General features: G+C 41.4%; 1 protein-coding gene across 1 annotated transcript in view; it reads left to right on the top strand.

The window, feature by feature from the left end:
* RETREG1 (reticulophagy regulator 1) overlaps positions 1–25,726 on the top strand; it is a 153,010-nt gene that overhangs the window by 44,802 nt on the left and 82,482 nt on the right. Inside the window, exon 3 of the mRNA XM_025388724.1 lies at positions 5,846–5,876. Coding sequence (XP_025244509.1) covers positions 5,846–5,876 — 31 coding nt within the window. The remainder of the gene's footprint in view (positions 1–5,845; positions 5,877–25,726) is intronic.

The raw sequence follows: 25,726 nt of genomic DNA, 5'->3' as shown, positions 1-25,726 counted from the left end.
ACTGGGCCACTGGAAAATGGACTAGTTTATGTAAAAATTTTCTCTCCCTCAGTGAAGAAAAACAACTAATTCAAGGTTTAAAAGCAAGTGATGGTTAAAAACATGTAAAAGAATGAGTTGATAATGAAAAATAAAATAATTTTAAGTTTAAAAGCAAGAGCTTGGTTTTAAAAAAAATATGCCTGAGGTGCTTTTTGAGTAATTTAACTGCATTACAAATCTGACTCAAACCTTTTACATACTTGGAGGAGCCTCTTATACTCATGTTTGAGCTAGTTTTTGTAAACTTGGAAAAAGCCCTCCTGGGAATAATTAAGCCCCATAAACCTAAATGTAGTAAGATAGATTTTATCAGAAATAGCCCTGAGGAGGTTACAAAGAGACATTTAATTTCACTAAATGCACCCCAAATGGAGGGACGCTTTTGGTGGAGGTCCGTGTGGACTGATGTGCATCAGAACTGCCTGGATTATAGTCCTGGCAGGGATATCGAGGCCTGCCCTATGGGAGGCACCCATCTCCTCCCTGATGGCAACTAAAAGCCAGGGATGTCAGCTGGTATGGATTTAGTGTCATGGTGTTCTGAGGATTTGCTTTAAATTCAGTTATGTTTTAAGTCTTTACAGTTTTTAAACTAAATCATAATATAAACCATCTTTACATTGTTTTACATTCGTATGTTTCCAGGTTTGAAGATATTTCCTTCCCAGGATTCTGGGAAGGCAAACAAATATGGTTTTGTGCCCTTAGTGCTTTCCGTGAATCTGTGGATTTCAGTTGTATTCTTCAACACGCTTTTCCTTCTCTCCCTTTTTTCCCTCTCTCTCCATCTTCACCTTCCTTTTTTCTGTTTCAGGGAATAGACACCTAACGCCCCAATTTCAGCCCAAACAGGCACTTGTTGTGATACTTGTTCACCACACATGTATCAAGGCTGCCTTGAGGTGGGGCATCTCCACGCATTAGGGTTTCATGCCAGAGTTGGTCTGTGGATCAGTTTGTGATGATTCTTATTCGTCTGCCTTGACTAATATCTGATAGAGGAGAGCCTGTTTTTCTGAATAGACTGTAATATTTTCACCCTCTAGGAACTCCCTCAGGGAAATCTCAGAAGATAAAGCCACTCACAAATTTTATCTGCAACCATTTTAGCTTGGTGTAGGATAAGCTAAACGTGGACCCAGGAAGCAAACTGAGCATCTGAATATTTTCAGTGTGCTTCAAATTTGGACCTACTCTGGGCACAAATTATAAGGAATATAGACATGTGTGGAAGGCCAAAGATAAAGCTGAAAGACTTTACAATGGTCCTTCTCTCACTCCTGGCCCCTCACACACAGATTGTTTCCACTGTCGACTCATGGGCTTGATATTTATGCAGATGTGGAAATTTCATGCTCACAAATTGCAGGAAACCTTTACATTGCAAGGATTCAGTCCTTTAGAAAAATTAAGGTGGTAGAGTAGAAAGAACACCAGCCTAAAGAGCCTCGTTTTTGAGCTAGTTCATTCCATTTCCTACCTGTGGAGAAGCCCATGATAGACTGCATTTGTTTCTGTGGCTGTTTTAATAAATTGCCACAAACTTGGTGTTTCAAAACAGCAGAAATGTCTTCTCTAAAAGTTCTAAAGGACAGTAGTCCAAAGTCAGTGTCACTGGGCCCAAATCAAAGCGTTGGCAGGGCTGACTCCCTCTGGAGTCTCTAAGGAAGGATCCGGTCCTTGCCTCTTGCAGCTCCTGGGGGTTGCAGGCATTCCATGGCTTGCAGCCGCATCACTGCAATCTCTGCTTTCATGCTCACCTGGCCTTCTCTTCTGTCTGTGTCAAACCTCTCCATCTTCCTCATGTAAGTACACTCGTGATTGCATTTGGGGCCTACCTAGATAATCCAGTATGATTTTCTCATCTCACATTTGTTAACCTAATCGCATCAGCAGAGACCCTTTTTCCACATGAAGTGACAATCACGGATTCCAGGGATTGCGACTTGATGTCTTTGTGAGCTACGAGTCAGCTTCCTGTACCATCTGAACCTCTCTGTCTTGTAAAATGGCAGAAACCCTCCTCATACCACAGGGCTTTATGAGAGGTCAATAAGAGCGTGAAATAAAAGGGCATTCAGCACAGTAGCCATCTACTTCACCCAGCTGACATGTCATCAGGGCCACATGGGGTTTGTGCGTTCCTGGATCAGTCCATGTTGAGCCCCTTTCTGTGCTGAGGCCCGTCCTGGGTGCTGGGCTCTGTCCCAGCAGAGCCTTCCCGCAATCCTGTAGATCAGGCCTTTGCCCAAGGACAGGCTTTCAGTCTTCACCGGATGACATTGCTCTGAGTGTAGCATTTCTACTGCATGAAAATTAAAAAAAAAAAAAAAAAAAAAAAAAAGAAATGGGAATGATTACTCTGTCTTCCTAGAGCTCTGTTGTCTGTGCTGAAGAAACCCTGGTGCCAGCTACATCCTCCTTCAGTAGAGTCTCTTAGGACAAAGGCCCATTGGGGAGCCCTGTGAATAGTTGGCAGCAACCCCAGCCCGCAGGCCTTCTAGCGCAGAGCGCTGCTGTGATGAATCAGCCTCTGCAGGGCACAGTTTGGCTTCACGTTAGATCCAGATGCAGTTACGGTAACTCCATGGCTTCAATCAGAACTGCCAGCTGTGCTTGTTAGGTGCCCCGGCTTACAGCAACGACAATGGCAATGAAAGGACGACCAAGTCAGCAGTCCCCTCTCCTTCCCTCTCTTCCAACCTCTCTGCTTCCCACATTTTCTCGCTAAAAATATGAAACTTTTATTGTTGAGAGTTTGAGTTTAATTGTACCCTTCCCCCAGTTATTATTTTCGTTTTATTCTCTCAGAAAATTTTTAGGTGTGCAGTATTGTTACCTGTGCGTGTTGTTGTACAGCAGACCCCTAGAGCATTTTCATCTTTGATGACTGCAACTCTGTTCCCATTGAACAGCCAAGTCCCCCTTTCCCCTGTTCCCCCTTCATCCAGCACCTGGCAGCTACCATTCTACTTTCTGTTTCTATGACTTTGACAACTCCCAGTTACAATCTTTGATACCATCTTATGTGCTTAGTATGAAACAGATGGATGAGGCCAGGTGCGGTGGCTCATGCCTGTAATGTCAGCACTTTGGGAGGCCGAGGCGGCGGATCACTTGAGGTCAGGAGTTTGAGACCAACCTGGCCAATGTGGTGAAACCCTGTCTCTACTAAAAATACAAAAAATTAGCGGGGCGTGGTGGTGGGCACCTGTAATCCCAGCTACTCGGGAGGCTGAGGCAGGAGAATCACTTGAACCCGGGAGGCAGAGGTTGCAGAGCTGAGATCACACCACTGCACTCCAGCCTCAGTGACAGAGTGAGACTCTGTCTCAAAAAAAAAAAAAAAAAAAAAAAAAGGCAGTGATACCATCTTGTGAATGAATCTTTGTGAAACCTGTGGGAGCCCATGTCTATTTTGTATTGCCTGTGAACATCCTCTCGCTGGGATGAATTTCTCTCTCTCTCATTGTTATGTACGTTGAGTGTGTGCTTCCCTGCATTAATGCCTTTGTCTGAACTCTGGGGAACTCTTCTGTGGCCTGAAAAACTCCTCCTGCATCCTGAAACTTTTCTATGACTAGCTGTCTTCTCTCTCATTGAGATAGAACCAGTCATTTCTGCCCCCAGCTTTCTTTTCTGTTTATTTATGTATTTTTATTATTTTTTTTAGAATTGGGGTCTCACTCTGTTGCCCAGGCTGGAGTGCAGTGGTGTGATTATAGCTCACTGCAGCCTTGAGCTCCTGGGTCAAATGATCCTCCCACCTCAGACTCCTGAGTAGCTGGGACTACAGGTGCATGCCACCACACTTGGCTAATTTTCTTCTTTAATTTTTTGTAGAGATGGGGTCTTGCTATGTTACCCAGGCTGGTTTTTAAACTTCTGGCCTCAAGTGATCCTCCAGCTTTGGCCTCCCAAAGCACTGGGATTACAGGTGTGAGCCAGTGTGCCTGGCCCCCAGCTCTCTTGAAGATCTTCTCTAGCTACTGCCCTGTGCTATGGCAGGAGGGTTCAGTGGTTGGCCCTGTAGCTCCCCACAGCTACCTGCGGAGCATCTGCAACTGCTGCTGCTTTATACTTTCCTTCCTGTGAAATCTACACTGTCCACTGATGCCTGGCCTCAGCACCCTGGTTGCCATCAACTGTGGTCTCAGTAGGAATTGTAGCCCATGAACTGTAGTCCTTCGTGCACTCCCCATTCTCAGTTATTCCAACTTGTACTCTGATAGCTTGTCAGATGGCCTGGATTTGGTTGCCTATCAGGTAGCCTCATCTTTGACCTTGGCCTTTGGAAGTGCAGTATCTCCAAGACCTACAGAGTCTGCGAGTTAGTTCTCAGTGCACCCTCACTCCACTCTTCCCTGGCCTTTTGTGCTGGTTGAACCAGCTCTTTGACTCTTGGATGGACTCTTTCCCTGCTAAGTCTCTTGCCACTTGTACTGTTCTTCAGCCCTGCCTTTAGACTGTCTTCCTCCCTCTACTCAGTTCCCACCTGGTTCATGCTCAATGATTACAGAGATGGTGTCCTTACCATTCTAAAGGTCTTTATTTCCTTATCATTTCTTTACTTTTTAATAATAAAACAAACAAGCAAATGCCCATCCCATACCATCATCTATACTTTCTCCACTCTTGGCTCCAGGATTGTTAGAGATTTGTCAAATGACAAGCTGAGTTGATGTTTTCCAACTTTCCAACTTTAGTTGAAACCTTACTATTGCTCACAGTCCCCTGCATTCTTTTGAGTTCTCCATTTGTTTTTATATGCCACCTTCCTCTAACACGTTTGAAGAAGCTTATTTGGAACATAAATACAAAACTGTTCAAAAGAGGTCTAGAAGAGGAGCAAGAGTCTAACATGGTAACCATTGATTATCAACAGATTTATCCTCATGCTTACCGGCAGCCAAGGCAATCAATTGCACAATTCTAATTATCTGAAAAAAATGAAGCAAGCCATTTCGAGAAACTTACTTCGGAAGTAAAGATTAGGAAGGATTTATCCCATAGATCTTGATAGGGGATATTGAAAAACATAAGGGACAACACATTTGGCTTTTTGTTAGATGGAAAATGCAGAAGCTTCCTCATGGTCATTTCTTACATTGAGCTGCATTAAAGCTGGTAGCTGGGAGTATAATATCAAGATGTAGTCAAATAAAGACGTTCACTGGAAAATTAAGAAACCAAGTTAGATCTAGGTGTGCATATGTATATGTGTGTGTGTGTGTGTATTATGTTGATTTCATTTGCACCTAGATAAAAGTCAAAACATCTAAAGAATGAATAGATAAAAATCTCCTTTTTTTCAAATAACAGTTGTCTTATCTCCCTTCGTCAGCACCGTGTCAAGACTTGCCTTAAATACCACTTCTATTATTGGCACTTTTTGAGCAGCTGCATTTTCTCTCTTCCATGAACTCACATGGTGTGTGCCTTCCTCTTGTGTAGTTAGTTCCTATACCACCTATCTTGGTTCATATTTACTTGGATGCATATTTTGTCTGCCCCAGGGGACAATGAAGTCCCCAAGGCAGGGTCCATGTATTATAGAGTGTCCTGTCTCCCATGGTACCCACCCAAGTGTTTTACATGTAGTAGGATCTCAGTAAATATATGTGGACGAATTGCCTCAATTAGTCATGGTGCCAGCAGTATACACTGTATGACATGATGGTGTCCTGAGTGTTAAAGATCTGAGCATTCCACTTTAAATAGCTTGGACTGGTTCTAAGTTGAGAACTATTTCAGGGGAAAAATGCCTCTGTTAAGTTTCACATTTTGCTTCTCCCTGTTGCAGGTGCACAGTTGTGGAGAAGCCTCAGTGAAAGGTAGGGAACTTTCTTTCCATGTTGTGCTTAATGGAGGGAGGGTGAGGGAGGGGACTGAGCCACCAAGATGTAGCTCTGAAATAGAATTTTAGTGACAGGAATCTAAATCCAAGAGTAATTTACCAGAGTGGGAAAATGAAGAAAAATACCATCTAACAGAGGCCAAGGATAAAGTTGGGACTCATTCTAGGAAGCGGTGTGTATCTTGCTATGGTACTGGGCAACATGAATTTGTGAGAATCATAATGTGTGAGGATTTGGAAGGGAGGGGCGGGAGGCATTTTCTTTTGGGATTTCCTTTCAGACTCGTTTTTGGGATGTGAGCAAAACTGCTGCATTGGGAGAACAGGGCTGCATGCACTCAGCTGGAGAAGGCTGCTGGAATGTTCCCGAGGGTTAGCCATGCTGTCAGTTCAGAGGGCTGTGGGGTGGGGGAGACACAGAGATGGAGTGAGAGGCTGTGTTGTGTTAGGGTGCAGGAGATACTGACCGCGACTGGGCTCCTTGCCCAGCCAGAGGCAAAGCTCAGCTCTCTTTTTATGGAAGGTCCACCATTCATCCATCCTATGGTAAAGGGGCTGTTTCCAAATGGACAAGGAAAGGGCTGGGGTAGACTGAGGGGACCACAGTGCACTCCACCAGCTGGGTGTATGAGAAGCGGAAAAATGAGGGGAGTATGGGAATTAATGTTGCAGTAAAATGAATTTTTGTAGGAATTGATTATTTAAATTTCGGCCTTAAAATATATTTGTATTACTTAACGGGGATGGCTGAGGAGCCTGACTTGTATCTAAGTGGACATCATGAAATGAATTGTGCAAAAGGAGGACAAAATAATGCCATGAAAAATCTTATTAAAAATCACCCTGTAGGCCGGGCGCGGTGGCTCACGCCTGTAATCCCAGCACTTTGGGAGGCCGAGGCGGGCGGATCACGAGGTCAGGAGATCGAGACCATCCTGGCTAACATGGTGAAACCCCGTCTCTACTAAAAATGCAAAAAATTAGCCGGGCGAGGCGGCGGGCGCCTGTCCCAGTAGTCCCAGCTACTCGGGAGGCTGAGGCAGGAGAATGGCGTGAACCCGGGAGGCGGAGCTTACAGTGAGCCGAGATCGCGCCACTGCACTCCAGCCTGGGCGACTAAGCGAGACTCTGTCTCAAAAAAAAAAAAAAAAAAAAAAAAATCACCCTGTATTTTATATAATGCGCCTTTAGAAGCTGTGCTTATGGAAATAAGGCTGATTTCAGCTGGAAAGGTTAATTTCATGATCAGTTCACAACTGCTTGCTTGTTCCGTCATTTCAAATCCCAAATTTTCATGGGCAGAATGCAGACTTGCCAAGAGACTCAGGAGAGAGGGGTGACACTGGATATAAGAAGAGAACCATGATCCCTGGTGCTTCTTGTAGAGGTGGGGGGCGGCTTGGGAGGGATGGGCTGGCCCCAGGGAGGAGCTGGCAAAGTCTCTGATAGGCATTTGTCTTGCCCGTGCTCTCATCTGTGTGCTGTGCACAGGCAGGTTAAGGTTCTCTTTCTATTTTAAAGAAACTTGCTTGTGAGAGTGTCAAGATAAAGAGAACTCTAAATTACTCTTTTGAGATAGGGAAACAGTCATGTGTTTGGAGTGGATTAAAATGTGTTTTGGGTTTTGCTGTCTATCTGCTTCCATGCTCCACGTGCTTTTTCTACATTGTCATCTTTTAGGGAAATCATTTAAATCAAAAACTGTAAGAGAACGTCTCAGCTGGAAATAGGATCTGAGTTATGCAGTGTAATGTTGGAAATCAGTAAAAGACATCTATGAAGACAAGGAATTTCATACATAGTTTGTCCAGTATGAGGTTTTAGAATTATTTTAAATTGCAATTATGCACTGGCAATAATTTTCTTTACTGATAGAGTTTTATCAGTAGTAAAGAGGAGGATAAAGAAGAGAATGAAAAGCAAACCGAGAATTTAAAATCTGATTCCTAAGCAGAAAATGCATTTCTGACCCAGCAGATATGTAAATACAGTTGTATAAATAGAGCAGACAAGAAATCCTGCTTAAGTTTTAGATTTCTTTTAAAAATGAATAACAAAAAAGTTTGTATTCATATAATAAAATAGTTTGTATAATTGGAAACAGAAATTGAAGGTATGTTGTCAATGGATATGACATAATTTCTACAGTCATGATAAAATATGTACAGTGACTCATTTAAGAAAGTTTCCTGTTTTCTTTTCCAGCATTTTAGTTAACCCAACAAGTAAGGTTTGAGATACATGAAAAAAGGATTTATATTTTTAGGCCTTATTGATAGAAATAAAGATTAATTTTCAAAAAACTTTTCAATAAGAAAACATTTCTATCTAGTAATATAAATACATTTTACCCACACAGATCATCTTCTAAGACAAAATCTTCCTAAACTAATTGGTTAATTTAGGAATTAATAATTTGATAGGGGATAGGAACTGGGATAGGGTTAGCATGGCTCTCATTTTTGTTTGCTCACTCCATGTACGTTAAAGACATTTATAGGCCAGGCACGGTGGCTTACGTCTGTAATCCCAGAAATTTGGGAGGCCAAGGTGGGCAGATGTTTTGAGTCCAGGAGTTTGAGACCAGCCTGGGCAACGTAGGGAGACCCTAACTCTACAAAAAAAACCCCACAAAAATTAGCTGGAGATGGTGGCACATGCCTGTAATTTGAGCTCGTTGGGAGGCTGAGGTGGGAGAATCACTTGAACCCAGGAGGCAGAGGTTGCAGTGAGCGGAGATCATACTGCTGCACTCCAATTGGGCAACAGAGCGAGACCTTGTCTTAAAAAATAACATAAAATAAATTAAAGACATTTACTTTGTTCCTACAGAAGTGTGTAGGCTCTGAGGAGTGATTCCTGCTAACTAAAGCTCTAAGACAAAGATTTGTAAGTATGAGTGAGAGGTAGGATCTACCTCTGCTAAGGAATTGAACTGTTCGATGGGTTTGAATCTTGCATTAGTTGGTTCTCTCACACAGGCGTTATTTTTAAAAACAGTTTTAGATTTACAGAAAATTGAGAAGACAGTACAGACCTTCCATACATGCCCCTACCCCTGGAAACAGTTCCAACCCCCGCCCCCCGCAAATTAATAGCATCCTACTGGTGTGTGTGGTACGTTTGTTACAATTAATGAAGCAATAGCTAATTTATTCTTATTAACTAAAGTCCATGCTTCATTCTGATTTCCTTAGTTCTTACCTAATGTCACTTTTGTGTTCCAGGATCCCATCTAGGATCCCACATTGCATTTATTTGTCATGTCCCTTTAAGCTCCTCTTAGCGGTTCCAGTTTTCAGGACTTCCCTTGTTTTGGTTGATATGGGCAGTTTTGAGGAGTACTAGTCATTGAAGTCCCCTCTTGAAATTTGTCTGATGTTTTTCTCATGATTAGATTGGGAGTATGTGTTTTTGGGAGAAAAATCTCAGAGGTAAAATGTCATTATCATCCTATCAAGGGTACAGGCCATCAACATGTGTTATGGCTGAAGTAGTGTTTGTCCGGTGTCTCTAAGTTGGTTCTCTTAAGCAGGGGAATCTATTGGGGAAACTGAATTAAGATCTGAAGGCTGTTGATGAGAATGGAGCCAGGGATTTGGATGTTTGCTGAAGATGGCGCCCTTAAGGCACACGGGCCCTAGGCATGTGCCCATCTCAGGGCTGGCAGTTTGGAGCCCGTGTCCTAGTCCTGCCTGCCACAGATATGCTGGGCTGCCTTGGGTAAGTGTCTTAAGCTTTCTTTCTTTCTTTTTTTTTGAGACAGAGTTTTGCTGCTGTTACCCAGGCTGGAGTGCAGTGGGGCGATCTCAGTTCACTGCAACCTCCGCCTCCCAGGTTCAAGCCATTCTCCTGCCTCAGCCTTCCGAGTAGCTGGGATTACAGGCACCCGCCACCACGCCTGGCTAATTTTGTATTTTTAGTAGAGATGGGGTTTCTCCATGTTGGCCAGGCTGGTCTCGAACTCCCGACCTCAGGTGATCCACCCGCCTTGGCCTCCCAAAGTGCTGGGATTACAGGCGTGGGCCACTGTGCCCAGCAATGTCTTAAGCTTTTTATGCCTGGATTGCCTCATTTGTCAGGTGAGGAAATCGAGGCTTTCTCTCTAATTGTGGTTGGGGGAAGATTAGACAAGCTGAACTAGTGTAATTTCAATGGATTTGAAAAAGCAACTCTGTGTTCTTTGACTCAAGGTTCTTTCAGATTTACTGAGACTCAGTTTGACTGGTCAAGGTATTTTCTCCCCTTTTTTCCTGCACCCACAACCCTTCTGAATGCATCTAAAATTTGCATGTGAGAATTTCTGCTGTGCTTTCTCTTAATACAGAAGCTGTTTGAGTGTTTAATGATGATTTGGAAAAATATCAGCACAGCAGAACCGAAGGACATACTTTGCTAACTGTTAGGTTTGCTCAGAGAGCGAGTAGCTCCCTATTCTAGGGCTTTTGTTAGACTTAGACTATTTCTCTCCTGTGGGGAAGTGCTCATGTGCCCCAGAGAAGGCAGGCTAATGGAAATAGCATTTATAGGAAGGGTCTTATTCATTCTAGAATTGGCTAGGTGTATACCCAGGTACAACTGACTTTCATCCTGGTCCCAACCCTACAGCTTGTGGTCCTGCCAACTTCACTTCTCTTCTGGCCTCAGCTTTTCATCTGCTTAGTGGGAGGTGCAAGTGAGTTGTTGCTAGTATCCCACACAGCCTGAGAAGTGCGTGATGGTGCAATGTGAGGGATTTATGTGTCCCTTTCATTTTGTTGTCTTTTTACGCCAAGTTACACCAAAGGGATACCTTCCTCTGTGTGTCCACTGCAGTTTCCAATGTGTAATGCTGTTTACCACATTGCAGATGTGAAATTAAATACTTATTCCTTGAATTTCTTTGATGATTTGATATGTTGTCTGCAGGATAGTGATTTTATTTTTAACACTGAAAAATTAAAAACCACTTTATTTCAAGGACAAAATACAGTGACTGATAAGTAGATCTTTGTAGGCAGAGAGAGATGCTCTTTTGCTCATGTGAGCCACGTGGGATTAGGGTTTTTTTCACCTCCACATTCACAGGTGCTGAGTTCAAACCTCCCTCTCACATGGCAGGAGCTAGAAATCACCTCCAACTGCCCTTTGGCTGCACAGCTGAGATTCTCAGGTTAGCCAACAAGGCTTAATTTTTCCTCTTTCTGCATTGGGCTAGATCTCAGGATAAACCAAGCCTCTTTTCCATGGCGTTTCAGGACCTAAGAAGCATTCCTAGCATTAATTTCACTGTTTAAGAAGTGGATTAAGTAGTGAGCCATTCACCACTCATGGTGCCATTGTTAAGCTTTTACATTGAGAAGTAACTTCTCCTTTCCTTCCCTACAATCCTAATGGCTCATTATGTAGTTCACAAGCTATCATTTATTCTTTGGGAAAAATTGCTTTTGTCAACTACACTAAGCTTAAAGTATTTCCTTCAAAATTTAGCATGAAGATGGTGGTAGATATGTACACTTATGCAGGTGTGGTTTTTCTGGATGTTTAAAGAGTATTCATAACGTTCACAAATGTTACACTGAACATAATGTTAAACCCAGAGTCTAATTTCTGATGGCCTCATCAACAATCAACATTAGATAGTTTTAATCATATGCCATTCACATGTCAATATTTGTACCTGGAAAATTCCTTTGTGAAAATGTGGTTCTCAGTGGGTATGTTCTGAGAAGGACCTATGCTTGACCTGTTTCTTTAATAAACACCAACCCTACAGTTTGTGAACAGGATTTACATAGAGCTGTCTGTCAGCGGAACCAAACTGACGTCTTTATGGTTCATTCCTAGCACCGAATTGAAACCTGATCCATAGTATTATAATAGCGTTTCCTTTCTGCATGAAACTGTAGCAATTGATTGAATAAAGTCCTCTTAACGAATTAGAAAGTATGCGTGTGACCTTTTCTGTATGCACAGCGTCCTTTAAAAACATAAAATTGTTTTCAGTTTGGCCAGGTTTTTCCAAGTATGTATAAATTAGAAAGAAATAACTTTATATACAACAAATCATTCAAAATTTCTTTAATAGTTGGTACATTATAACTCAGATTAAGAAGTTATTCTCATCATGAATCTTGTTTTATTGTTTAGTGCCAGTTTAAAGAAAGCAATTTTTTCCTTGGCATCTAAAGCTTGAAACTTGAAAATTATAGCTGAGAGCTATTGGATTTTCTGATGGATATTCCAGGAATCCAGATGCCTCTAGCAGTGCGCTCCCTACAGGAAGTGGATGGGGCTTTCCAAGCTTGCAGCTAGGCCATTGCATCTGATGGCCTTACCTTGAGCTGATTCTTGAGAGGCAGAGCACAGATTCAATAGGGTCAGTCTTTCCAGAGCCAGCAGGGATTAGCAAAGGGAGTCAGGAGGGTTTTTTTTTGCCTCTAGCTTGATCAGATCGTGGGCGTCCTCAGCGTGTCTCTCTCTCAAACTCTCAGGAGAAGCAGTTATGTGGCCCCGATTCTTGCAATGAAATGCTCTTTTGTTTTGTGGGCTTCCAGAAAACGGCCAGTGAAAATGCTGTAGCTGGTTGTATGCTTTCAAGCAGGCGGAGGGGTTGGAGGTGGGAAGGGTGAAAGGATTCAAGAATCTTTGGTTGTAAAACCCAAGTCGTTGGTGTTCACCCAGCTTATAGGCCCAGAACAAATTGGAGCACTTAAATCAGAGATATCTAACACAGCAAATCCTTGAACACAACATTATGTCACTTTTAGAAGTAGAAAGTCATCTAGTGTTTGCTACATCGTCTCCTCTGAGGAATGGAACTTAGTGAGAAAAACGTATTTTTTATATTTATGACTCATATCTTTATTTATGTCAAACTTGCCTGGATTAGCCACAGATCGGCTGATCTGAATTCCCAGATAAAAAGCATTAAATGTTTACCTGATAGCCTAAGAGGTTTAATCCCACTCCATGTGAAGTGTGACAGTAATTCTGACATTCATGTGTTGTCACTACTAGACTTCACAGTTTGAATTTGTTCTAATGTGTCTTAAAGTCACCTTGTAACTTGCACTTTATCATCTTGTACCTGGACCTTGTAATTTGTGCAGTAAGACTTGAACCTTGTTAATAAGGCATCATTTTTGAAAGCTGTATTTTTTAGTTTTGTGTTCAGTCACAGCTTTAGACAGAGAGCCACATCTTCATGAGTTTTAAAGGAAAATCTTGCTGTGAAGGATACATTGGTGTCTTAGTCTGTTTTGTGTTGCTGTAACAGATTATCTGAGACTGGGCAATGTGTAAAGGAAAGAAATCCATTGCTTCTAGTTCTGAACGCTGAGTCCCAGGTCAAGGGGGCTGCATCTTTGAGGGCCTTCTTGATATGTCATCCTATGGTGAAGGTGAAGGGACAGGAGAACCCGAGAGAGCAAGAAAGGGCCAAACTCGCTTTGTTGTTGTTTTATTTTTTTGAGAGACAGAGTCTCGCTCTGTCACCCAGGCTGGAGTGCAGTGGTGCAATCATGGTTCACTGTAGCCTCAAACTCCTGGACTCAAGCAGTCTTCCTGCCTCAGTTTCCCGAGTAGCTGAGACTACAGCCATGCACTGTCATGCTCAACTCAAGCTCACTTTTAGTTTTTTCATTAGTTTTTTTTTCTTATTTCTTTTTTTGTTTTTTCTTTCTTTCATTTTTTTATTTTGTTTTTTCTCAAACTCACTTGTATAACAAGCCCACTGTCATGGTAACTAACCCACTCCTGCTATAAAAACATCCATTCATGAAGCAGAGCCCCCATGTCTTAATCGCATCTTAATATCATCATGATGGCAATTAAATTTCAACATGAGTTTTGCAGGGGACGTTCAAACCATAGCAATTAGATTACATGAAAAAGCATCCCTCAAAAGAATCACTTAAATTCAGAATATGCTGGACATACGTATTATACGTAAGCGTATCTGTGCTTGGGTAAATCTTTGGCTGAAGAGGCCTAGGCGAGCCTGGGAACTAAGCACCAGTTTTAAAGTCTGTATCCTGCCAAAATCAAAACCCGAATGGGCCTTTTATTCCCTTTTTCAAAAATAATAATTGAGCACAATTCTGCAGTCATATATTGCACAATGGAGAGTCAAAGCCCTTTTCTTCCTCTCTCAGAAGAAAGAACAGATCCATTCATTGACTGATAGCAAGCTCTTAGCCAGAGCTGCTGGGATTTGGTCTGAAAGTTTCTCTAAGTTCTACATGCAGTTTCTAATCTGTGGTTAATTTTTTTAAAGTTGTGCTTTGAAAATTAGATCCATCGAAGACAAGTGTGAAACAAGAGACTAGAAGTAGGTTTTAAAGGTATTTCGGAATAAAAGGATATGGAGAACTGTAGTTATTATTTCTTACCATCAGTGGTGTACCTACATAAAAAATTATGCGTTTTAAAAAAGTCTCATGCTGAACACTTAAGGGTCACTCTTTTCTCTCAGAGTCCATCTAAAGTAAGTACATGCCTAGAATGTAAGTTCAAGGGACGAGCCCTATAGGAAATTGATGTGGATCTTCAGGACAGCAACGGATATATTTCTTGAGGCATTAGAAGTAAAGTGATGGCCGGGCGCAGTGGCTTATGCCTGTAATGCCAGCACTATGGGAGGCTGAGGCAGGCAGGTCACCTGAGGTCAGGAGTTCAAGACCAGCCTAGGCAACATGGTGAAACCCTGTCTCTACTAAAAACACAAAAATTAGCCGGGCATGGTGGCAGGCACCTATATTCCCAGCTACTTGGGAGGCTGAGGCAGGAGAATCACTTGAACCCGGGAGGCGGAGGTTGCAGTGAGCCAAGATGGTGCCACTGTATTCCAGCCTGGGTGACAGAGCGAGGCTCCATCTAAAAAAAATAAATACATAAAAGGAAACAAGAGGTGCATATCATATCCTAGCTGCTCCGCTGACGATGGTGATGCATTTTCAGACCAGTTCCTGATTTCGTATTCCTTTCACAGGTAACAGGTCCTCCTTCAATTCAGATTTGTTGAGTCAAAACATAGAAAACTCGGGGATGCAGGATTTTGTGGGTCTGGCAGCAGTGGACAGTAGGTAACTTATAAATGACTTAATACTCAGTACTCCCTAAGTGAAAGGTACTCAACGTTATATTTTCTTATAATTTATAACTTTTGTTGTTTAGGATTGTTTTGACATTCCTTTAAGTTAGTGTATGACAATCTGATTGAACATGAGTTCAATCACCCATTTTTCATTATTTTAGGGCTACTTCATCCTTGCTTAATTGAAAGTGTTTCCCGTGGCAGTGCCTTGGGCCTACACAGCTGCTTGATAACAAATGAAAGGTAAAACTCTGATGATTTTATCAGTGTTTTCAGATTCTCATAACCCCAAGTTTATTAGGTTTGATTAGTTAGCAGATCCTGAGTTATTATGGATTTGAAATGAGTGAAGTTCATTTATAAATATGTAAAATAACCAGGCTAGAATAATTGTTACCTAATAACATACTTGCGTCAATAAGTTTAAATTATAAAAGAAAAAATGATTAGTAGTTAACATTTCTCTTAACTCATCCTGTCCTGTGTTGCAGTTATATGAATATAAATTAAGATTTTGCAGGTGGTTAGAAATCTACTTCCCTTGTTATTTATTTATTTATAGTCCCCAAACATCGGTACGTGTAGTCATATTTGCCTAGTAGCATTTATAAAATAACTTAAATTTTCCCCTAATTAGTAATACAGTGCTAAGTTAGGAAATCAAAAAGAAAGGAAATTACACAGAAGAATACCCAAATCACTTAGAGACCCATCACCTAGAAATTAAACTCACATTCCAATTTTTAATTTTATTTTCTTGCAGTCTTTTTGTAGAATTACACATGTGTTTGTTCATTTGTCCATCCTTTCAACAGATATTCATTGAGTACCTTTATTGCCAGACCATCTTCTGAGCATTTGTGAAAGGAAAAAATGTAAAAACAGGCCAGGTGTGGTGGCTCACGCTTGTATTCCCAGCACTTTGGGAGGCTGAGGTGAGCAGATTGCCTGAGCTCTGGAGTTCGAGACCAGCCTGGCCAACATGGTGAAACCCTGTTTCTACTAAAATACTAAAACATAGCTCAGCGTGGTTCTGGGCGCCTATAGTCCCAGGTACTTGGGAGGCTGAGGCAGGAGAATCGCTTGAGCCCGGGAGATAGAGGTTGCAGTGAGCCAAGATTGCACCACTGCACTCCAGCCTGGGTGACAGAGCGGGGCTCTTGTCTTAAAAATAAAGAAAAAAATAAATGGACAAACAACCCTGTCCTTGTAGAGTTTATATTCTAATGAGTGAGTCAGAAAATAACTACTGCAATATATAATGTTAGATGGTGAACTGGGTTTAGTGGCAACTAAAGCAGGAGAGGGAGTAGGGAGTGGTGAGGGACCAGGGAGAGTCCAGTTTGTAATATGGTGCTCAGGAAAGACGTTACTGAAGATTTTTGAGCAAGAACTTGAAGGAGGTGAGGTTGCAGATCGCATCTGTATGAGGAGCTTCAAGGTGGCAGGAACGAGGAGCACAAAGGCCCCAAGACCGGGGCTTGTGTGAGGATGACCGTTGTGTTATATCAGTAAGTTTTATTTTGTTGTGGGTGGTATGTAGCCGTAGTGACTGGGACCAGTGGAATCTTATATAGCCAATAAAGATGATGTTGTAGAAGAATATATAGGGACATGAAAGATCATCCTTTATTGTTAATTTTGTATCAAAAATTGTATTTTTTTTTTTTGAGACAGAGTCTCTCTCTGTTACCCAGGCTGGAGTGCAGTGGCGCGATCTCGGCTCACTGCAAGCTCTGAGGCCTCCCGGGTTCACGCCATTCTCCTGCCTCAGCCTCCCGAGTAGCTGGGACTAAAGGCGCCCGCCATCACACCCAGCTAATTTTTGTATTTTTAGTAGAGACGGGGTTTCACCGTGTTAGCCAGGATGGTCTTGATCTCCTGACCTCGTGATCCGCCTGCCCCGGCCTCCCAAAGTGCTGGGATTATAGGCGTGGGCCACCGCACCTGGCCTCAAAAATTGTAGATTTGAAGTAAGCACAGTGACTTATATGCGCAGTACATCACAATTGTATGTTGGTACATAAATGTAGTTATCTCAGGGTGAGGGGAATATAAGTGTTTTTTATTTTCCTGATTTTGTTCACCCTTATTACATTATTTTTCTATAACGAACATTCTTTTATCAAGAGGAGAAACAAAAGACATTCAATGAAAAAGAGCATGTCCCCGCAGGAAGGGTGAATGTGGGGAGGTGGCACTCAGCACTCTGCAAGCAGGAGCACCTGGCATTTAGTTCACCCGGGTGCCCAGGGCTCTGGCTCCCAAGCTGCTGTGGAGAGGCAGGCGCTGGTTACAGGAGAGAGACTAGCACGGCCCAGTCATAGGAATCCAAGGTCGTGGACAAAGTCCAGAGAAGTAAGCGAGGCTCAATGGAGAGGTTCCAGCCTCGGAAATGTCAGCATCATTCCAGGTGGGGCCCAGCCCGGCCGAGTGTCTTTTGACACAAAGTCTCACGGAATTGGGGTGAAGAAAAATGATTAATTTCCGAGGTCAGGTGAGATCAAAGTTCTTAAAATCTTGCTTTCTGAGGCTCAGAGGCAAGCTCAAAGCCGAGCCTCCAGGTACAAGTGACAGGGTTGAATGCATATTCTGGTGACTTAGGTGTAAACCCAAAAATGTTTCAAGATTTGGAAACTCTTTGTATCATCCAGAATAAGATTTAAATCTTATCCTTGTCATCTGAACTGTAGTCTTTGGACAATGTGAACAAGAGAGAATTCGAGAGAATACCGTGTTCTCTTTCAACAACCTATCCCTGGGTTCTGTTGGTGGGCAGGTCTGTCTGTCGGCTTACCTATGTATGTTCCTTAGGCACATGTTAGTGATCATATTGAATATATTGAATGTTATTTATAATATATATGTAAGTTGTAAAACGTAATAAAAGGAATATACATGAACCTGTCATCCAATCAGGACTGATACAGTTGCTCCCCCCGCAACCCCATCCTGCTGCCTGCCAGAAGCAAGCATGGTCCTGAAGTTTGTGCTCCTCATTCATTTGCTTTTCAAAACCCCCCCCCCACTTATATTTAAATGAAATATGAATATTCATATATTTAAACAAAATCTAAATATATTAAAACAATCTAATCTAAATATTTATATACTTAAACAAGGCATAAATGTTTATATATTCGAACAAAATATAAATATATACTTAAAATATAAATATATATTTAAACAAAGTGTGAATATTTATATTTAAATCACATGCATGTATCCCTAAATAAAGTTTTTGTTTTTGAGGTATATCCAAATGGTACCATATTTGTGTGCTCTTCTAGGACTAGTTTTTTTTTTTTGTTTTTACACATTTTTAAAAAGATCAGTTGTGTTGCTGTGTATAGTCGTGGTTCATTCATTTTTTGTGGCTGTACAGTATTCCATCATGTGACTGTATCATGACTTCTTTATCTGATCTTCTTTCACTGAATTTGGATTTTTTTTCCATAGTGCCCACTGTTTCTGTTTCTGAGTTTACTATAGGGCAGTACAAATGGTCATTTAAAGGAAAAAGGTAAATGCCTAATGCATAAAGCGAACAGCTCCCAAAGCCAGAATGTTGTATATTTGAAAGGTTGTGTAAAATTTATACCAATCCATGGGATGTGACACCTAGCATGGAAATATTCTTGCGAGTTCTTGGGAGGTTTTTTTGAGTCTTTAGTCTGTGCATGCTCAGCCCTGCTCTAGGGCTGGCTGCCACTAGAGGGGGTGTGAGCGATGGGACATCTGTTTCAGAGAAGCTAAGAATAGTTTGGCTATTGCAGAAACCCAACCGTGTGGCTCGAAAGTGTGATTAGTACCTACACATTTCAGCAGGGCAAAAACATTAGTATTGTTCTAGTTACAAGAAGAAAGTCCAATGAAAGATTACTTCTATACCTGTATCTGTGTGCACGGGTATGCATGGATACTCATATATTGTTAGAGTAGTAGGGGGAGTGAAAAATATTAACAGGGACTAACTAAGAGAAGTGATTGAAGGATGGATCGATGGAGAATACAGCAGAGAAAGTGTGGGTGGGCAGGAAATTCATAAATGAATGACATGAATCAATGACAAATGGTTTTGCTTTTTAGTTGACAAACAAGCTAAGCGTCTGTGAGGTCTCTAAGAACTAAATGGTACTCTGAGCTCATGAACCTTTTACTGTTTGTTTCTATCTACTGTCTTATATAAAGTCTTTTGGATGTTGTTTATCGTGTGCTCTCCAAAGTCTTTCCTTCCCCCCTTGCTCTTTGACTTAGTCTTTCGACTTAGTATGTTCCTTTTATTGAGGACTCCAAATCACCTTGAATTGTGAATCCTAGAAAATAGCTTAATTTGCAAGTGATTTTGTGGAAAGAGGGGGTATTAGTGAGTTGTTGGTTCCCAGGTATAAATTGACCTATTAAATATTGAGGGCAAAGGTTCCTGCTTGTTAAAAGAGTGTACAAGAGCAGTGACTGCTAAAGAATGTCTTCCACACCATTGTGTGTTTGGGGCAGGCTGAATAATCCCATCCTCACCAAAGAAGTCCATACCGTAACTCAGAGCCTGTGAATACGTGACCTCAGATGGCCGGAGGGACTTTGAAGATGGGATCGAGGATCTTGAGATGGGTGAATGGATGATCCTGGGGTATTCAGGTAGGCCCATGTCATCACAAAGGTTCTTTGAAGAAGGAGGCAGGTCAAAGAGAGACAATGCGAGGCTGCAGGCTGTGACTGTGGAGCAAGGGACCACGAGTCAAGGAAAACAGGAGGCCTCTAGAAGCTGGAAGAAGCCAGGAGACACCATCTCCCCCAGAGCCTCTGGAAGGAATGCATCCCAGCCAACCCAGATGAGAGTCTGCCACCAGAACTGCAAGATGATGAATTTTTGTGGTTTCCAGACACTAAAGTTGTAATTTGTTACAACAGGAATAGGAAACGAATGTAGTATTTCTTACGATGTGAAAGAACCAGCTTTGATTTGGAAATGTAGAGGGCAGTTTTTCCAACTCATGTCTCCATCTGTGAAAGGAATGAAGTTGACCCTGATTTGTGGGAGAGCTTATACTGAAACAAGGAGGGCTAGAGTGAGATGGGGTGGTGACATTATTGGGAGGGAGCCAAGAATGGGCCTGGGAGAATGTCCTCACTGGGCAGGTAGAAATAAGAGAGTTTGAAAAAGTAACCAACATGGCCGAGGTAGTCAAGAAGAGTCATGAAGATGCCATGCTTGGAAGCCAGGGACAAGGAGGCAGCATTCACTGTGTTCTAAGAGTACTAGGGAAAGTCACTGGATTGTATAAAAATGTTTTTGGAGGTCTTTATAAATAGTTATCCATGGTTTTTGTTTATGTGTATGGAGGAGGAGGGGAAGGAGCTTTTTAGGAGTAAAAAACCAAATTCAAGGGCCTGAGGATGAGATGAGGGCTGAGAAAATGGAGGTAGGTAGTGTGAATCACAGATTGGAAAATATTGCTGGTAAATGAATGGAGAAAAATGAAACAGTGACCGGGAAAAGGAGTAGCATGATTTTTGTTGTTATTTTTAAAAATTGTGATAAAATGCATGTAACATAAAATTTACCCTGAGCAACATTTTGTACATTCACAAGGTGGTGCAACCATCACCACTGTCTAGTTCCAGAACATTTCCATTACCCCAAAAGGAAACCTGTAACCATTAAGCAGTCAATTCCCATATCCTCCTCCCTCCTACTCCTGACAACCACTGCTTCCCCCTCTATGGATTTGTCCTATTCTGGATATTTCATATAAATGGAATCATACGACATATGACTTAGCATAATATCTTCAAGGCTGATTCATGTTATAGCTCTTATCAGCACTCCGTTCCTTTCCATGACTGAATACTATTCCATCGTTTGGATAGACCACATTTTGCTTTGTCATCAGTTGATGGACATTCAGGTTGTTCCTGTCTTTTGATTTTTCTGAGTAGGCAGCAGTTTGGTTTTATCTTGTTTGGTTTTGTTTTCAAAATAGAGAGAGCTGACTCTGTAGGTGAAGGAAGAAGCATGCAGCAGGGCTGGATGGCTTCTGTCCACCAGGCAGTGTTTTCTGCATGCAGCCCGGCAGCTTGCAGGAGAGTCTGATCTGCCACAAGGGGGCAGAGTTATGTCTGGGGGCCAGGTGGACTGGGCAGATGATGGGCGTGGCTCATCATCCTAAATCTCTTTTGGAAAATTGAAGATAGCATTAAGTAACTGCAAATGCTGGAATGGTAGCTGGGGAAGTTGAATTCTAGGCACCATCGGTACCTCCAGCAGTGAGAACACTGCTTCTAAGGGAGGAACCCAAGAATGTGCCCTTTATTTGACATTTAAGTCATATTTCCTTTTTTTTTTTTTTTTTTAAATTTTAAAGAGGAGGGACTATGCAGAAGGAAGGAAGTTGGCATTATTATTTAGAGGTATTTGGTAAAAAGAGGAAAAGGTACATGCTGTAGTATCATCACTGGGGTGTATTGCATTATTCCTCACGTGCTGTTTATTAGTTCTTTTGAAGGCTATTCTTACTTGTGCCTGTTTTTAATACCTGAACAACTGGGAGAGAGGACTTATAATCCTGCAGTCATTTGGCTTGTATTCTTGGAGAGTATTTTTAAACTATAACATTCAGAGCCATCTCATGTCACTTTAAAGCCCAAGAAGTACTTTCACTATTTACTTCTCCTGAACTACAGACCTTAGATTTTGCATCATATTTTCACGAACACAGAAAATACATGTTCTAGATTGCTTTTGATGTTTTCCTTATTTTGGGGGGTCAGTTATTACAATATTTATTAACATGAGTGATATTTTCAATCATGACTCAGGAGTCATCTGCTGTGGAATGAAAACTGAATTCCATAGCTTATTAAGCTGAACATCCTCAAGTCAGAACCGCTATTTATGTTGAATAAATTGCACATTTCAATACCTTTTTCCCCTGAGGCTAAGTTTGGATGAAATCATCTTGCTTCCAAGGGCTTTTAATGGATGTATCATGCTTGGAATATGTAATGAACACTCAGTAATTGAGAGAATGTCTAAATGGAACAGAAACTTGTATTTTTAAATTGAGAAATGTATCTGAAACTGATCTAGGGAGTCAAAGTAGGACTATCTCCAGTTTTTATTGAACAGGAGTAGAAAAGCCCATCCTTCTCCATAGTTTTACTTATATTAATATATGAGTGGTTCAATAAATACATAGGTGATTGAGATGGACCATTTCTACTTCCCTAGTAGAAGTAGGGGGGAAGTGATCCCGGTTTGAGGAATTTGTGCTTTTTGTGTAGAGCACTTAGAAAGTTAGCTAGACATTGCTTATAAATTTGTCTTGTTCTTTGATCAAGGCATGACAGTCCTCCAACAGTGAAGGAATACACAGCTTGTAATAAATGAATTTCCTCAAACTGGTTAGAATATGGGATTGATAATTTAATCAACATCAAGAAGGTAGCTAAATTCAAGAGAAAGCTTTTCCTTTAAATACTGCCAACTGATTTCTGGAATAGAAAAAAAGCTCTTCTCTGGTAAGCACGTGGTTTTGAGAAATAGGGTGAGGCCAGTGAGAAAATGATGAGGCTGCTTGGACAGGATTTTCAGCTCTGCTGCTGTCAGTAACACTGCTGGTACCCACTACCTAGATTTTGCATGGCCTCTTGGCCTGGGATTCACTTGATTTTAGTCTGCTCAGGCAGCCATAACAGAATACCATAGATTGGGTGACTTAAATGACAGGTATTTATTTCTCACAATTCTGCTAAGCAGTCCTGATCGCCCTCCCCTCACTACCTTGGTGTCCGATTGATTATGGCTCCTCATTTATGTTATAGGAGGAGAGGATCCAGACAAAATAATAAGGTGGACCTGTGTAAAATATTTTCAGTCAAGACGGTTATAACACAGTATTCTGAAGATCCTTTCCATTTTTCTTAATCAGCTATTCATGGGAAACCAAACAGAAACCAGATTAATGAGTACATTATGACTCCCTCATTTGTTGTACTTTTCTTTTTATTGCATAAGGATTGAATATGGCCAGGTATGTCTGGGTTACAGTAAACAAGCATAAAATCTCAGTGTCATACAATGCACATTTATTTCTTGCTTATGTTTCTGTGGATCAACTGGGATTCAGCTAGTTTAGGCTGGACTTGGCTTTAAGATTTGGGTTGCATCCAAGCTTACTCCACAGTCTTTCAGCCTCATTGGACCAGAGGAGACTTAAAGTGTGTTATTCTCATGGACAAAGGCAGGAGGGGCATAAGAGCACAAACCCAGTAACTCAGGCACATTTTACGCCTTCGCCTGCTGATAACCAGGAGGCCTAAGCAAGTTACATGACCAAGTCCAAAGCCAAGACGGGAAAAATACCTTTGGCCACACAAGGCCATGGTGAGGGTATGGACATCTAACACTACTATAAGAGAGTAAAGAACTGAGTCTTATAATTTAATCTGATACTAATTTTTTTACATTATTAGGTAGGAATTCTTTATTTCATAGAGTTGTGTGTTTTTATTTTGTATTTAGTGTCTTTCAAAGCTCTTCAGAATAGTTTTTGATGTGTAGATATACGTATTTATGTACTTATAGGATATAACCTTGTAAGTCCAATCTCCCCATTTATTTTTAAAGATGGCTACTTTACCTTTTTCTAACCCTCAGTGTTTTGTTTGTGTTGCTTGAATTATTTTTTACCATAATTGTTAATTTTATCCAGCATTAATTTCAAAGAATGTATTCAATATCTGATTATTTCTCCCTCTTTCAAAACCAGAACAGTTTTACCCACTAATAATGTGGGTAAAACCGTTTTACTCACTAATAATGTCAGATTATAAAATTATTGGCAGGTTTGACGTTAAAGTGGTATATGTGTGCATGTTCACGTATTCAGAGCTAAAGGGGTTTACAAAACCTGCCATTATATGACTCTGAACACATCATGTACCTTTATATTTATAGAAGAGCCTCATTGTACACATTGAAAGGGGAACTTGGAAGAATCAGATATATTCTTTGGCAAAATCTCTCACCTGTTTCTGCAGCCTAAATCAATGCTGCTGAAACACTATCAGTTATTTATTTTTGGGTCATAAATTAAATTCTCATTGTTGCTAATACTCATGGTTTTCAACAAAAGTTAAGAGCGCCAACAGTTCCAGGCTCTGCGGGAAGATGGTTGAAACGGAGTGTAGAATGTACCAAAGGTTTTATTTTTATTTGGAAGAAACCAAATACACCTGTTTTCTGTTCAGGAGTTCATTAGTCATCTATGTTTTCCCCAGATAAAATAGCTCCTATCTTGGGCCTGACGCTGAAATTCTTCCCTTGAATTTCTTGTGATATTTGTAATGGTATGAAACACTTTGGTTGTGAGTTGAGAAAGAAGGTGACATTTTCCACAGTCACCCTGTCGGTCTCTGACAAAGCTGCTATTTTAGATTCCTGCTTAAACTTTGGGGCCACCTTCCCTGTAGGTGTCTTGAGCTGTAGATTTCCACTATTTATTAGACACCCCCTCTGCAGAAGGCACACCTGTAGCACGGTCCCTCACATTGCGTCAAGATTTTGTTGTATTTCCCTTGATGTCGGAACATGGGGAAAAGGTCTGATATCAGAGAGGTGGTAGAAATAACAAGAGAGTTGTCCATTTTTGGGCTTTGAAGCTGTGGAAATCACCTTTAAAGTAATTCTAAAGAGATTCTGTTGCTATTTGCTCTACATAAAGACAGAGTCTGTGCCACCAGAATAAAAATAGCTGTAAGTATTACATCATCATCTGAAGTTTTCATTGGTTCATCAGGCCATGAAGGGAACAAGTCCATGGTTATATTTAGATCGATTTCTGTTTTGCTTGTTGAAATGATGGTTCTAAGACAAAGCAAGAAAAAGGTAGGAGGGGGAGGGATGGCTGAAGAAGGCCACCACACTTATTTTGTACACACTGATTAGTATTTCAAAATTGGAATCTGGCACCAATTTTTATTTGTATTGAATCAGCACCCTATTTTATTCCTGTTTTCTAACCACCTGTTGTAAGTATAGTGTCTCCTATTTATACTCTCAAAGCGTCTTTGGGGCAACATGTTGCTTCTAATGACTTCCTCTTTTCTAAAGTCACATGTTTATCTCAAGAATATAAAATTTTGACCCAGTGCATTGGCTCATGCCTATAATCCCAGCACATTGGGAGGCCAAGGCAGGAGGATAGCTTGAGGCCAGGAGTCCCAGACCAGCCTGGGCAACATAACAAGACCAAGTCGCTACAAAAAATGAAAAATTAGCTGGGCATGGTGGTGCAGCACGCCTGTGGTTCCAGCTGCTTGGGAGGCTGAGGTGGGAGGATCACTCAAGCCCAGGAATCTGAGGCTGCAGTGATCTATGTTCATGTCAGTGTACTCCAGCCTAGGCAATAGAGGGAGACCCTGTATAAGGAAAAAAAAATATATATATATATAAAATTTCAAGATTTGTGCAGTGGAAAAACAGATTTACCAAAGGAAATTGTTTTCTTTTTCATATTTGTTTCTTTCTTGGGATTTCAATCATTGTATCTCACCTCTTTGCTTTTTATGACTGGTGCAGGCATAAAATTGGGATGCTCTCACAGAAGGAGAAGGGTTTAGCTCACATCTGCACGGCATGCTGCCTCTTGTAACCCAGCACTGCCTCCCCTCCAGCACGCCTTCTCCTTCCCTGGCTACCCGGAGTGACTGTGCTCAGTGCCCTGGAGGAGAAGCATCCTGGACATGTG

The sequence above is a fragment of the Theropithecus gelada genome, chromosome 6 (assembly GCF_003255815.1).
Source record: "Theropithecus gelada isolate Dixy chromosome 6, Tgel_1.0, whole genome shotgun sequence".
Taxonomy (NCBI): Eukaryota; Metazoa; Chordata; class Mammalia; order Primates; family Cercopithecidae; genus Theropithecus; species Theropithecus gelada.
This window is presented reverse-complemented; position numbering and strand designations above follow the sequence as displayed.